General features: G+C 37.8%; 1 protein-coding gene across 2 annotated transcripts in view; it reads left to right on the top strand.

Annotated features, from left to right (window-relative positions):
- The window catches only part of PIK3C3 (phosphatidylinositol 3-kinase catalytic subunit type 3), a 655,170-nt gene that overhangs the window by 273,469 nt on the left and 366,627 nt on the right, over nt 1-15,074 (top strand). For both annotated transcript variants that reach the window (XM_053701053.1, XM_053701054.1), the window contains one exon: nt 8,248-8,387. In XM_053701053.1, coding sequence (XP_053557028.1) covers nt 8,248-8,387 — 140 coding nt within the window. The remainder of the gene's footprint in view (nt 1-8,247; nt 8,388-15,074) is intronic.

The raw sequence follows: 15,074 nt of genomic DNA on the forward strand, positions 1-15,074 counted from the left end.
ACGAGTTAGAAATAACTTGTAAGTTTTATATGTATGTATATATATATGTGTATGTATATGTGTGTGTGTGTATATATATATATATATATATATATATATATATATATATATATATATATATATATTAGGGCTGTTAAAAATAATCGTTTTGACGATGCATCGCAATGCGGCATGAAACAATTCTGCATCGATGCGGTAAGGCGCGAGAATCGATTCACGTTACCCATGTGACCCCGCCTCCAGGACAAGTAACAAAGTGCGCAAAAGTGCGCGGTACAGGGTTTTGACGTCACGTCACCCAATAAAGCAACATGGGCGCTCCATGGGCGGTCTCTGGAAGTGCCGAAGTTACGCAGTAGGAGCAGGACTGTTGCCTGAGAGATTGATGATGGTGATGACGATTCCGACTCCGAGTATACACAGCAGTATACAGTTACACAGCGGGCTCATTTTTATTTTGTGGGAGACAGAGGAGGAGACCTATGGTGAGAAACTACTAATAACTTTAAAAGCTTATTTATTTACCAAAACGTCGTACATTTTGCCATGCCATAATTTCCATTGACTATGCCTACTTGCCTAATAATTACTAATTAGCTTACTGAAAGAGCACAATAAGGGGTACACAACAATAAGGGGTACAATTAAATTATTAATTATCAAATCAATATTATTTACTTAACGCTACTACTACTGACTGACTGAGGCTCAGGCTGCTGCATAATTGCTGCATTATTGAATATTGCCTATATAAAATGTATTATAAATAATAAATAGTATACTATATTGTCTATTACTCTCTAATCTATCTATGTTTTTCACATGGATGCCGTTATGTGGCCCCTCTACAATACTACAATCAATAATCTTGTAGATGTTTTTCACATGGATGCCTTGCCTGGTCTGAAGTGCAAATATTTTAAATAATATATACTTATATTATATATATAATAATAGTATACTATTTATTTAATATAATACATTTTATATATGCAATTTAATATGCAATGCAATTGCAATGCAAATGCATGTGCTGAGTGGTGAGTGCTCTCTTAAAAGATGCCACATGCCAATCCGAAGAACCCAATCCCTGTTTTATAAGTTATTTAACAAGACTAAAAACTGCATTTTTAAACATACTAAACTAAAGGCCATAAAACCCAATTTTTGATTCAAGAAAGTGCATGCAATTTGAAACAACTTTCCCTATTATATCATTTGCTTATCCTTTGTTGAAATGCATGGCCTCCTCCTTGTGTCGTGCACTAATGTGTGTTGCGCATTGCTATTTCATCAACAAATGATATCTGAGAAGTATTAAGCAAATTAAATAATAGAAGTTAGTTATGTTGTTTATTTAAAATTGTATTCTCTATCTGAATAATGAAAGTAAATGTTTGGGTTTCATTGCACCTTTAAGTGTGTAATATATTACAGTAACTTACAGTGTCAGTGAGTGATGTCCCCTGCAATGCAATTCGTTTTAAAAATTATGTTGGCAAAATTTATGGCAAGTAGTTGAAGTTACTAGTACTTGTTGATTTTACATTTGTGGCTTGACATTTTGACAACTTGAACTTATTGTTTTTTGGGGTTTTTTTTAACACTGACAGAGTTCGACGTTGACAACAACATCATCACATATGTACATGTCATGCTAAAATGACAGAGGGAGACAAAAAAGATAGAGAGATAAAAAATGCACCTAGCATTTTAAAAGCAAGCATCTGGGCACATTTTGGATTTTATGAACATACTGGAAAGCACAAATTGGACAAGACACACGCGGTTTGTAAAGCCTGTCACACAAAAATTAAATACCTAGGGAATACTACTAACTTGAGAAATCACGTTAGACGTTTTCACTCTGAGATGCTAACCCCTGCTGCTGCCGCCAGTGCCACTGCCAAGGAAATAACAAGACTAGCTGAAGCTCATCAGCCAAGAATTGATGCAATGCTGTCACTTTGCCGCCCAACTCTGAAAAAGGGAAGAGAATAACCAAAGCTGTGGCAACTTTCATAGAGAAGGACCTTACTCTGTTGTGGAAAACCTTGGGTTTTGCAACCTGTTGAAGACGCTAGAGCCACGTTATAAGATCCTGTCATGCAGTCACTTAACAGAAAACGTTATACCTGCACTCTACCACGAAACAAAAGCTCAGGTAATTGCATCAATGAGCCAAGCCAGTCGAGTCACAATAACGTGTGATTCATGGACTTCAGTCACAACGGAGTCTTATGTAACAGTAACTGCACATTACGTTAGCAAGGACTGGAAGATCTTGTCGCATGTGCTGCAAACGAGAGCAGTTTATGAGTCTCACACGGGTTCTCATCTGGCGGAGCTACTGTCTTGTGTCGTGGAAGAATGGCAGCTGTCCGATAAATCTGTAGTGCTTGTGACCGACAATGCGTCGAACATGATTGTTGCTGCTCAAGTTGGAAAATTCCCTAATGTAAAATGCTTCGCCCATACACTGAATCTCGCATCCCAGCGGGCGCTGAAAGTGGCTACGCTCTCCAGGCTTTTAGGCAGAGTGCGACGAATATCAACATTTTTTCACCGCAGCACTACAGCAAACCACTGTCTGAAAGAAAAACAGAAATGTCTTGGCCTGAAGAATCATAAGCTGATAACTGATGTGACAACAAGGTTGAACAGCTCATATGACATGGTCGAGAGGTTCCTAGAACAGCAACCTGCAATCTGTGCCACATTGTTGTCTCCAGAAGTCAGAAAAAGTGAGTCAGATCTCTGCATTCTCAACGAAACAGATGTGTCAAATGCAGAGGATGCTGTGAGTGCATTAAAGCCAATGAAAGATGCAACCACACTGATGTCAGAAGAGCGCAATCCAACTGTTTCTCTCATTGCCCCTCTAAATGCACATCTGCTCCAGAACATGACAGACACCATGGGAGACACACCCATGATCCATGAGATCAAGAATGCCATCAAAACAGATCTCCTGAAGAGGTACAGCAGTGAGGCAGAGAAGAAGATACTTTATACAGCCTCTGCCCTGGATCCTCGTTTTAAGGGACTGCCTTTTATTCTCACAGAGGAGGAGAGATTGGAGATATACAGAGGAGTGACTGAGGAGGCTGCATCCTTGGAGGTAATTTTAATTGCATCATGTTTGTTGAAAAATGTATAAATTGAAAACAAACATAAAACATACCATCCATAACAAAATAGGCTTAGCTAGCTAGCAGTAGCTTGCTTAGTAGCTAGTTTAATGAGCACAAGGTTTATTATATAAGTCAATTCGAAAACGCCACAGTCAGTCAACTTTCCTCCTCCTCCGTCCACTCCCGAGTCCTAATAGATGTGAGCTGTTACTGTCTCTCTGAGCACACACATAGCATTAGCTGGCTGGCTGCTCGGGGTAATAATGAATGCTATTTTTTCTATTCTTTTGTTCAAACACAGATTGAGTGTAGTAGTACAGTTACATCTAGGAGGACAAACGTGGATGAAGTGCCACTGCCTGAGGGAAAAGAAACTCTGGAAGAAGAATCACCCATCGAGGAGGATAACCCTTCTCCTCCCAAAAGAAAGTCCACATCGCTGCTCATGACTTTGCTGGGACAGTTTTTCACTGACACTGAAGGTACAATAGAACCTAAGACCCCCTATGCCAAGGCTGAAGAGGAAATAGAGAAATATTGTAAAGCCCCATCTCTGCCTCTCACTGAAGACCCTTTGAACTGGTGGCATGTACATGAGGTCATATTTCCCCTCCTCTCTCATTTGTCAAAGCGATACTTGTGTATCCCAGGTACAAGCGTGTCTGCAGAGCGGGTTTTCTCCACTGCAGGAGATGTGGTAACGGCAAAAAGAAGCACCCTCAAACCAGAGCATGTGGATCAACTAGTGTTCTTACAGAAAAACCTACATATTCCATAATTCTGAGTAGTGATTCAGGTTTATATTAATATTTAATGTTTTCTGGCACATCCAGAAGAAAGTACTGTGTGCCCCACTGCCCAGTGCAGACTACTGTTAAGTTATTTTATATTTGTTACTGTTATATTGCTTATAGCTTTTTGAAAAATGAAGCTTAAAACCTTGAGTAAATCTTTGTTGGATCACAAAATATACTAGTACACTACACGACACGACCGACCACGTCACTCACTGTCACACACACACACAATACAAAAGAAACAACACACAACTGCACACACCTCATGTGTGCGTGTCAGTCAGTGTCACCCTTCACCATGATTCACTCTTTTTATGATGTGTGGTTTTTTTGGTATTGTTTGACTGTGTGCGACTGTGACTGTGTGTGTGTTGTGTAACAATATATTTGTGATCCCATAAAGATAATCAAAGTTAGTAAATCTAGTAGTTCAATGCTACTTGTTGTATAATGTCTATTACTACTTCTAGTGTTACTGTGATGTTTGCCAATCAGGAAGTGCTCTGTTTTGTAGATGCTGTGCTATTGTTTACAGCACACCCCTGTATTGTTTGCAATGCAGTGAGTGCATATTGCATAAGGGATTATTCACACTAAAAATTGTCTATTTTAAATAGACCCTTTAAGAAAGATATCTTATGTTTTTGTTTATGATCCCAAATGCCATCCCACTCCCAGGCAGATCTGTAGGGGTTAACCTAATATAACCAACCAGTTAACAATAACAATGTGTGTACTGTCTAACTGTCTTTATGAGTGTGTGAGTATGACTGTGAGTGAGTGAGTGCCAGTTTGAATGTTGTTTGTATGTATCTATCTATGAGTGTGTGTGAGACTGAGTGCTTTAACTGCCTTTGAATGTTTTTGTTTGTATGTGTGTCCGTCTAAGTGTCTATGAGTGTGAGTGTGACTGTGGCTGACTGCTGGCTGTGGTGCCTTTGAATGTTTTTGTTTGTGTGTGTCCCACTGTGTCTCTAGTGTCTGTCTAGTGACTGTCTAACTGTCTATGAGTGAGCAGAGAGTGAGACTGAAGCCAAACCACTATATTAGGGAAAGGAAAAGCCTTGAGTAAACCTTGAGTAAATCTTTATTGGATCACAAATATACTGTACACTACAGACAGTACAGCACATACACACACACAACAGCACAATACAAAAATAAAGCACACACACCTCAGGTGAGTGGCGTGCCACCCTTTCTTCACCATGATTTACTCCTTGATGTCTGTGTGCTTTTTTATGTATTGTTTGTTTGTGTGTGACTGCTGTGTACTGTTCAGTGACAGACTCAGTCACTATTCAGTTGTGTGTAGTACTGCTTTAACAGTAACTAATAACTAACTAATTATATTTGTGATCCCATAAAGATAATATAATCAATCATCAAGAAGAAACTGTAGTTATAGTAGTTCAGTTCAATGCTACTTGTTTTAAATGTCTCTTTAGTACTACTGTAAGTCTGTAACTGTGTACTGTAAACTAATTGTATATGTCAGAATCACATGTGTGTGTTGTGTGCACACTCTGTGCTGTGTGTTGTGTTCCAGATTCACGTGATGTTTGTTTGCCACAAATTGACAGTCATGAAGGCACAGTGGAGTGCACCTGTAATTTTGTTCCTTATATAAGGGATTTATGTTTTGTTTTCTGAGGAGGACAATTTTCACACAAATAAGGTATTATGGTGGTAACTTAAGCTTAACCTATCTATTTTGGTTTTAATTTAATGTCTATTATTATATTATTATTACTAAGTAAGTAAAGACATTAAATTAAAACCAACATAGATAGGTTAGACATTTATTTGTTGTTCATGTTTCTTTACAAGTGTATAGTGTACTCTACTTACTATATATAAAATATACATTTAAATATTTTCTTTTATTGAAGAACTGCGAGTGCGAGCACTGCACTTTTTACACTACGTACTCTGTAACTACAGTTTGATGCCATAATATTGTTTCCAAACCAATACAACAATTGCCATTTAGTATTTACTGTTCTATAAACTGTTGTTGTCTGCTGTGTTCAGACTTTGCCACAGGAAGTGTCCTTTTTTGAGCTAATAAAATAAAAAAAGAGTTTATTTCAATATTTTGACTGCTTGAATTTATTTTTCTGAAAAATTTAAAAAATGGGCAGAAATAGTGCAGTAATCGTGATGCATAGCAATGCATCGTAGAATCGAATCGAATCGTTACGATGATAATCGTAATCGAATCGTGAGACAGGTGAAGATGCGCAGCTCTAATATATATATATATATATATATATATATATATATATATATATATATATATATATATATATATATATATATATATATAAAAATACATGTGTTATCTTTCAATCTATCTATCTATATATTTCCTTATAGGGAATTGCAGGTCACTTTTTTAATTAACAAACTAATTCAGAACATCCCCATAAGCGAATGTCAGACAAAACAAATCTTTTTTCCCCTGGAAAATAGCCAAAACAACTATATTGTCTGTGCACGTCAATGTCTTACCGGGATCGATGTCTCAAACATAACTGATACTTGTCACAAACCTAGTTATTTTTCACATGGTTAAACACCTTTTGGATTATATTTCTCAGAGTTTTACATTGTCTGCCTAGCGCTAGACTGTCTGCCTTCTTTTGTATGCTGTTCAGGATGGGTCTGCAAGTTTTCTCACTTTGAACATATTGATTCTAAGCATGTATTTGCAGCAATAGATCTTGTTCCATTAGTCTCTGCTTGTTATGGATTTTCTCTGCATATGCTTTAAACAATATGCATTGTTTTCTCCTTTCAAGGACACTTAATTGTTTCAAAATGGGAACATATGTCTCTACATTAATATTTTCTTATCAAGTGTTAATCTTTGGCTTTGTCTTTTTAATATGATTCCATTGCTGGATCATTTTTTAAAGCTTTTTTTAATACGATGAATTTACAATTGTAATGCACTTTTTTTTAATATCTTTTATTATGACGGTAATAAGACTATAATCTGAACACACTTGTTCAAATTAGTATTGTTCTGTTTGAAAATATTACAATATACATATGGGTTCTCTTTTACATTTATGAAAAGGATAGCACATACATGTTATGTTAATTTATATATACTAATGCATTTGTTATTTTATGTAGTGCACAGAGTGTAAAGTGATGTAATTTTTGGTATGAAAGATCAAAATGTATAAATGAGCATCATCATCATCAGCTGTTACCAACCAATAAGCCAGTGCTCGACAAATCTAAAAACTAGGAGTCAATAAGAATATTTAGGAGCCAGACATTCCTTTAGGAACCAAACAGTGGTAGTTGTATAAAGATATATTGAGAATAACCCATAACGTTAGGAGCCAGGGGTACAATTCTAGGAGCTTCCTGGCTCCTGGGTTTATCAAGCCCTGCAATAAGCATTAGCAGTAAATCACTTTGGCAATATGCATTAGGAGGATGCACCTATCAGCCAATAAATCACAGTAGTACGGGTTTCTGGAGCAACGTTTTATACAGGTCATTATTAATTGTACATGTACAGGCTAACTCACTCACATGATTACCCACATACTCACACACTCACACACACACTCACACACAAGTACAAGCTAACTTACTCACATGACTATCCACATACTCACACACACACTCACACACATGTACAAGCTAACTCACTCACATTATCATCCAAACATACTGACACATGTACAGCCTTACTCGTTCACATGATTTACACTCTCACACATACTCACTCACAAACTAATATTATCACTCACACACGTTCAGCCTCACTCATACACATTATTACCACACTCTCATACACACTCACCCACACACTTATGCTCATCCACACAAACACACCTGGTCATCCACACACACTTGCACACGAGTACAGCCTAACTCTCTCACATGATTACCCACACTCTCATGCACACTCACAAGCTCATACACAAACACACACTCACAAGCTCATCTATACACACTGACACATGTACAGTCTCACTCATTTACATTATTACCCACACTCTTATGCACACACATTCTCACAAACATGCACTCGCTATTCAAAGCATAATAAATAGTTATGGATTTGAACCCATTAATGAAAACATGATATATAAAATGTAACTTGTATTATAATATTTTAAAACAGTTTAAATCTAATATTCTCTTTTGTAAAAAAAAAATCAAGAAACAACTCTACCAACCTTTTAAAAAAATAAACAATTTTGTTCTAAACGTTGTTTTATGCGTAACAATTAAATGCAATGTTTTTATTTAAACCCTGATTTGTTTTTTGGTATTCTCTTCTACAGGACTTGCTGATGTACTTGTTACAGTTAGTGCAAGCTCTTAAGTATGAAGATTTTGACGACATTAAAAGTGGTTTAGAACCGACAAAGAAAGACGGACAAGGTCCTATGTCAGAAAGCATGAGCACTACTGAAATAGAAAGGTACGTCTCCTTGTTTATTACAAGATGTGAGGTAATATACTGTTAGCTAGGAGACATTACTTTGTGTTATGAGACAGTAGTAGTGCACATCTTGACAAACAATATTTCTTTCACCTGTGAACATAAAGACTTGATACCACCATGTGCAATGGATGTAAAATAATAGTTAAAGGGACAGTAAAGTCATAATTAGACATGCATGATTTAGACAGAGCATACACTTTTAAACAACTTTCCAATTTACTTCTATTATTTAATTTGCTTCCTTCTCTTGTTATCATTTGCGGAAAGGTTTATCTAGGTAAGCTCAGGACCAGCAAAGAACCTAGGTTCTGCTGATTGGTGGTTGCATATATATACTAATTGTCATTGGCTCACCCATGTGTTTATTGAGAAACCAGTAGTGCATTAGTACTCCTTCAACAAATGATACCAAGAGAATGAAGGAAAATTGATTATAGAAGAAACTGGAAAGTTGTTTTAATTTGAATGTTCTATCTAAATCATCGAATAACTGTTTTTGGGTTTTATGTCCCTTTAAGTATGTACACTGATACGGAAAGTTGTAAGGGTCATACAGCCATTTTACCTTCCTATCAAAATGGTGGTTTTTCCTAACAAGATTTGCTTGTTGTGTGTCAGTCAGATTGTAAAGCAGGGAATTTACTGGAGAAAATGTTCAAATGTAGAGGCCAATTGGACGTAGAAATAGGAAACAAATATCCTGCACACCGAGTAATTTATTTTTTCTCCTACATTGGTGTGTCCGGTCCACGGCTTCATCCTTACTTGTGGGATATTCTCTTCCCCTACAGGAAATGGCAAAGAGAGCACACAGCAAGAGCTGTCCATATAGCCCCCCCTCTGGCTCCGCCCCCCAGTCATTCTCTTTGCCTGCTCTGAACAAGTAGCATCTCCACGGAGATGGTAAAGAGTATGTGGCTATTTCTTCTGCTAGAAGAGATTCTGAATTGGTTTCCAACATTAATATTAACCAGGAAATAGTTGTTCCTTCTCTGTGTCCGAATCCAGTTTCGAAGAAGGAACGTTTGTTACACAACTTAGATGTGGTCCGTGCTTTAAAATTCTATTTAGAAGCAACAAAGGATTTCAGACAGACATCATCCTTGTTTGTCGTTTATTCTGGTAAGAGGAGAGGGCAGAAAGCTACTGCTACCTCTCTTTCCTTTTGACTGAAAAGCATCATCCGATTGGCTTATGAGACTGCCGGACGGCAGCCTCCTGAACGAATTACAGCTCACTCTACTAGAGCTGTGGCTTCCACATGGGCCTTCAAGAACGAGGCTTCTGTTGATCAGATCTGTAAGGCAGCTACTTGGTCTTCTCTGCATACTTTTGCCAAATTTTACAAATTCGATACTTATGCTTCTTCGGAGGCTATTTTTGGGAGAAAGGTTTTGCAAGCTGTGGTGCCTTCCGTTTAGGTAACCTGACTTGTTCCCTCCCTTCATCCGTGTCCTAAAGCTTTGGTATTGGTTCCCACAAGTAAGGATGAAGCCATGGACCGGACACACCAATGTAGGAGAAAACAGAATTTATGTTTACCTGATAAATTTCTTTCTCCTACGGTGTGTCCGGTCCACGGCCCGTCCTGGCTTTTAGTCAGGTTTAAAATTTTTTATTCCATACACTACAGTCACCCCGGCACCCTATAGTTTCTCCTTTTTCTCCTAACCGTCGGTCGAATGACTGGGGGGCGGAGCCAGAGGGGGGGCTATATGGACAGCTCTTGCTGTGTGCTCTCTTTGCCATTTCCTGTAGGGGAAGAGAATATCCCACATGTAAGGATGAAGCCGTGGACCGGACACACCGTAGGAGAAAGAAATTTATCAGGTAAACATAAATTCTGTTTTTCACAATGGCAGTAAATACATTTTTATGTTGTTGATGTTGCTGTGGTCAGCCGTTTACTAGGGAAGAGGACATGCCCGACAAGAAAGTATGCATCTTGTGAGTGATCTACTGGAGTCTAAGTATGCTCACTTAAGTGGGATCATGTAAATAGAAAAGAGTAGGGCGCACAAGACTGACTTTTGACATAGCACACCAGATACTTGGTTTTGAGTTAACATAGAACAAAAAAGGAGTAATAAATAGGTAAAAGGTGAACTTTAAAATGGTTTAATTAAGGAAATTGAGTTTGAAGTAGAAAGAGATTGTCGATGTTATCCAAAGCAAAACCTAAAAAGGTAAGTAGAAACCATTGGTCAAGCACAAGCGGTAAAGATAGGCTCAGCCTTGCACAATCAAAAAGCCGTGATTGGTTTGCAGTTGACATATTTAACCTAAACATTTTTTATGCACCCGATACTAATATAGTGCTCCCTATACTTTTAATGGAGAATGGTCACTCAGTGTACTTATATTACAAATTGTTGGTTGAGTGTTGAGCTTGCATATTATCTGAAATACAACTTTCTCTTTTAGCGCTTTTGAAAAACAGATATTAAGAGTTATCATTTTCCATTGTGCATTCAAAACCACAGAAGGTGTATTGCAAAGAGTTTAACCAAAAACTCCACTACTTGAGTGGATGTTTGTAATTCAGCATCATCTGACATGAGATTTAGTGCAGTCTCACATGAAAATCTGTTCTCTAAGGGAAATTGCACACCTGCACCTGCACCTGCACCATACAACGTGATGCTATGTTCTACAGCTGCCTGACAAATATTAAGTACGGACTTGCTATGCTAGTGCAAAAAACAAAGTGTATGGATTGCACTCCAGCAATGTTTATGCTCCATACCTCTTGCATGTTTGCACTTGACTTGTAATCTAGCACATTGTTTTGGAGTTTGACAGTTATTAGGCTATGTATATGCTATGCTAATGAATCCTATTTCACTTGAGTGATGAGGACAAACATTGTAATGTGGGCAGTGAAGCAATGAGTTGTTGGATAGCAGGCAAGTAAGGCAGTAGAATAACTTTTTCAGTGGCTTGGATGTTAGGTTGGCCAATAGAGAGTGCGGTTGGGTCACATTAAAGCTTTATTAGATAGGTGCTAGGAGTGAATATTTAAATGTAAATGTGCTTGTGGGAAGGGAGGGAGTGTAGGTTTTGGGTGAGTGCATTAGAGGAGGACAGAATTCATTTTTAAGGGTCTTTAAAGAATAACATTTAGAGGACAGGTGTTACGACAGGAAGAGGACACTAAAGCAGGTAACATTTCTTCTTAATTAGAATAGATGTTGGCTGAAAGGCGAAGTTGCAAGGTGTTTGTTGATAAACTGGGAGTTTGTGGTTGGAGTGCAAAGACAATATATATGAGGAGGAACATGTTTGTTTGGAGAGGTTTGGTGCAGGTTTTTATTTATTTATTTTAATAAAAAAGTAAAAAAAGAAAGAAACATGAGGGGAGGGTACATTACCCCTCTTCTAAAGAAAGGGAATTCAGCACTCTTTTTATGCAAAAAAAAATAAATAAATATTTATTTAATTTAAAAAAAAAATCCTCCAATACAATGAGTGGATGCACAGATGGATTAAAAATACAAAGATATGGGTGATACCACCAGCTACCTTAATCAATAGAATTAAGTCACAGCTAATCACATGGCACACTAAATCATAACAGAACATGTATCAAGAATCATTACTCCTTTAAAAAGCCTTTAGCCAGTCACTATTATGAATCCATCTTAGTGCAATCTAGTGGCAAACTTCTATATAGCACGCTATTAGAATTTTGAGTTTAGTTGTGAATCAAGATTGACAATTCATGGCCCAAGTCTTTGGTAACATAGGGGATTTCTCCCAAGCTCTGCACAGGTATTAAGGCTGCAGTAAAATCTACACACAAGGTTCCACCTGTATACCCGGCTGACATCCATGTGCTTTTATCCCAGCGTAACTTACCGCTGTATCATATATATGATGTCATCCCTATGTTCTTGTATTCTATTCTTTACTGTGTGTTTAGTTTTTCCTACATAAAAATGGGGACAGGAGCAATATAGCAAATATACAACACCTACAGAGTTACAGTAAAAACTAAATATTTTATATTAAACATCTTTCCACTGTTTGCTGAGGATTTATTACTTCTTTTTATACAGGGACAGAAGACACACTTTCCACAAGTGAAACTACCTTTTATTCCTCTGTTCTTTATTAACCAATCTGCATGCGATAAACTCCTAACAAATCTACAACTGACATGTTTATCTTTCAAGCTACGGGCTTTGCGAGCATTTAGAAGTGGTCGGTCACCAACCAAATCTTTTAGTGTGTCGTCTAAATGAAGGAGAGGCCAATTATTTGAAAGAAACCAGTTTTAGATTTTCTCATTGACAGTTATTTGTAGTTATAAACCTCACTTTGTCCTGTTTATCCACCACTTTTTCAGTATATAATAAATCATCTTACTTGTCAGGGCTCTATTTATACATGTATTCGAGGAGCCTCTTTTTAAAAATCTATGACTTATTTGGGATGCATGTCTGTCAAATTTCCTTCTAGAAGAGCAATGCATACTCAACCTGACAAATTGACCGACAAGTATACTATAAGTGACAGTTAGTTTTTTTATCATTTTCTGTCACAATACGACATCATTCTTTTTTTTATTTTATATCCAAAAATGGCAACACCTCAACACTTGCTTCAAGAGACAGGGAGACCGGAAGGGGCGGAGACACGCGAGACAGCAGCGTGTTACGACTCTGTTGGGAAAGAGTCAGACCGCAAGATCCAGCAAGTAGCAGACCCAGTCCTTGGGGCCATTTTTTTTCGTTGCTGGCCCACGGACACCAGAGTTCCTACACTGGGACTCACCTGCTCAATACCCGGCCTATACCTCAGGTGTATGGAGGCTCGCCACCTGGGCCTACTGAGTATCATCGGAAGCGACGCTAGAGGTGGGCGTGAGTTTAACGCCAACACAGCGCCTTGGAACCGTACCTAGCCTGCAAGAGCCGTGACGATAGAGGCACGGAGGTGATTACCCGCACAGCGTCTTACACAACACAACAAGCCACTTGCCGAGAGGAATCCCCCCCGCGTGTTTGTGGACTCTGGTAAGGAAATCAGAGAGGGGAGCCAATACAGCGGCCAAGAGAGGTGAGCGCAGTTTTGGTCACTGAACTCAACAAGACTATTGCCTCACACACCTACAAGCTACATATAAGGTACTGTTGCTGTTTAATAAGAGAAACCTTGAGAGGGGCACAAATCTGTGATTTCAAGTGTGTTGGAGTACAAGTGAGAATTCCAGCAAAGTCAGTCCAGTAAAGGGTGGAGGGAAAAGTTGGTCTAAAGCCCAGTACAAGTATACTGCACAGGCCCAGTTGCACTCCCTATTACCCAGCTAATAACTTGGAGACTGACTGGCTAATAACAACTGAGACTGTCCCAGAAAAAGGTCCTTTTTTTTTTCTTTTGTGCTTGCCTGCTTCTCACAGGGACAATAACGTTTTGAAAAATTCCTAAATACTGAAGGAACTGATTAAATTAGCACTGTTATATTTTCTTGTCCACACTGCATCCCGCTTATCAGTGGTGTCCTCACACAGTACATGTATGCGCACCCCTGTGTACAGAATGCCACCCCTTGCGATCTGCTTGTGCACCCCAATGTGAATAGTGGCATATAAATAATAGGGGCAATGTTTGACTGTAAACAGACAACACGATTGGTATTTGGATAATTTTGCTTGTTACATAAAAAAAAAAAAAAAAAAAAAATATAGATCTACTATCAATAACTGTAAATATGTTAACTTGAGTTATCCTCACTGCTAGATATAGGAGATTGCATACTGTGTACACCTATTCCTCCTTAATATTTCTCCCTGCTTTCCCTTAAACGGGAAAGGGTTCCTCTATTAATTGTACCAGAACAAATATTGACTATACATAGTAAATTGGTTATAGGCTGATGGTTATAGACTGATGTTAACGGTATTTCAATAAGGTAAATGTATGACCACGAATAACAAAATACCCTATAATTATTTCTTACTTCATGATACAGTGTATATACAAATGGATAGATAATGCAAAAGGGTTAACGTATATTGTTCTATACAGATTTACTAATATTAGTCAAAGTATGTCAAATTGATACTAGTCAGGGCTAGTTTTCAAAACTGGTACATGGGATACACCCATAATCTATTGTCTATAAGGGCTAATTGATTATTTGGCTGATTGTTTCAACGGGAAAGCATATAACACTCGAAAGGGAACCCCTGTTGACCCCATAGCCCTGCTGTGCTTTTTTTTTTTTTCTCTCCCTTTTCTTTCTACCTTTTTTCTGTCTTTTGCCAAAATAGCTTGAAAATAATAAGAGTCTCACTTAAGCTACAGGTCTATCTAAGTAGCCAAACTTACTCCTGTAAAAGAATTTGTACAATTTACAGGTAAGCTTCTGTAACCTGTAAGAACTACTATAGTTTTGAACCACAATCCAATCACACCAAAAAACACAAATCAAAAAAAAAAAAAAAAAAAAAAATATACACATATAGATAAAACACCCACAGTAGTGTTAATACACTTAAATAGATAATACAAACACATGTTTTCCTCTTTTTAAAAAGGGGAAAAAAAATCATTTTTTTTGTCTTTCATTACACCCTTGTCTTTTTCATTGCACCCTGTTCACCCTGTTCACCCTGTTCACTTTTTTTGCACTCCTCTTGCCCACCTTCTCTTCTACAT

Source organism: Bombina bombina, chromosome 2, assembly GCF_027579735.1.
Source record: "Bombina bombina isolate aBomBom1 chromosome 2, aBomBom1.pri, whole genome shotgun sequence".
Lineage (NCBI taxonomy): Eukaryota > Metazoa > Chordata > Amphibia > Anura > Bombinatoridae > Bombina > Bombina bombina.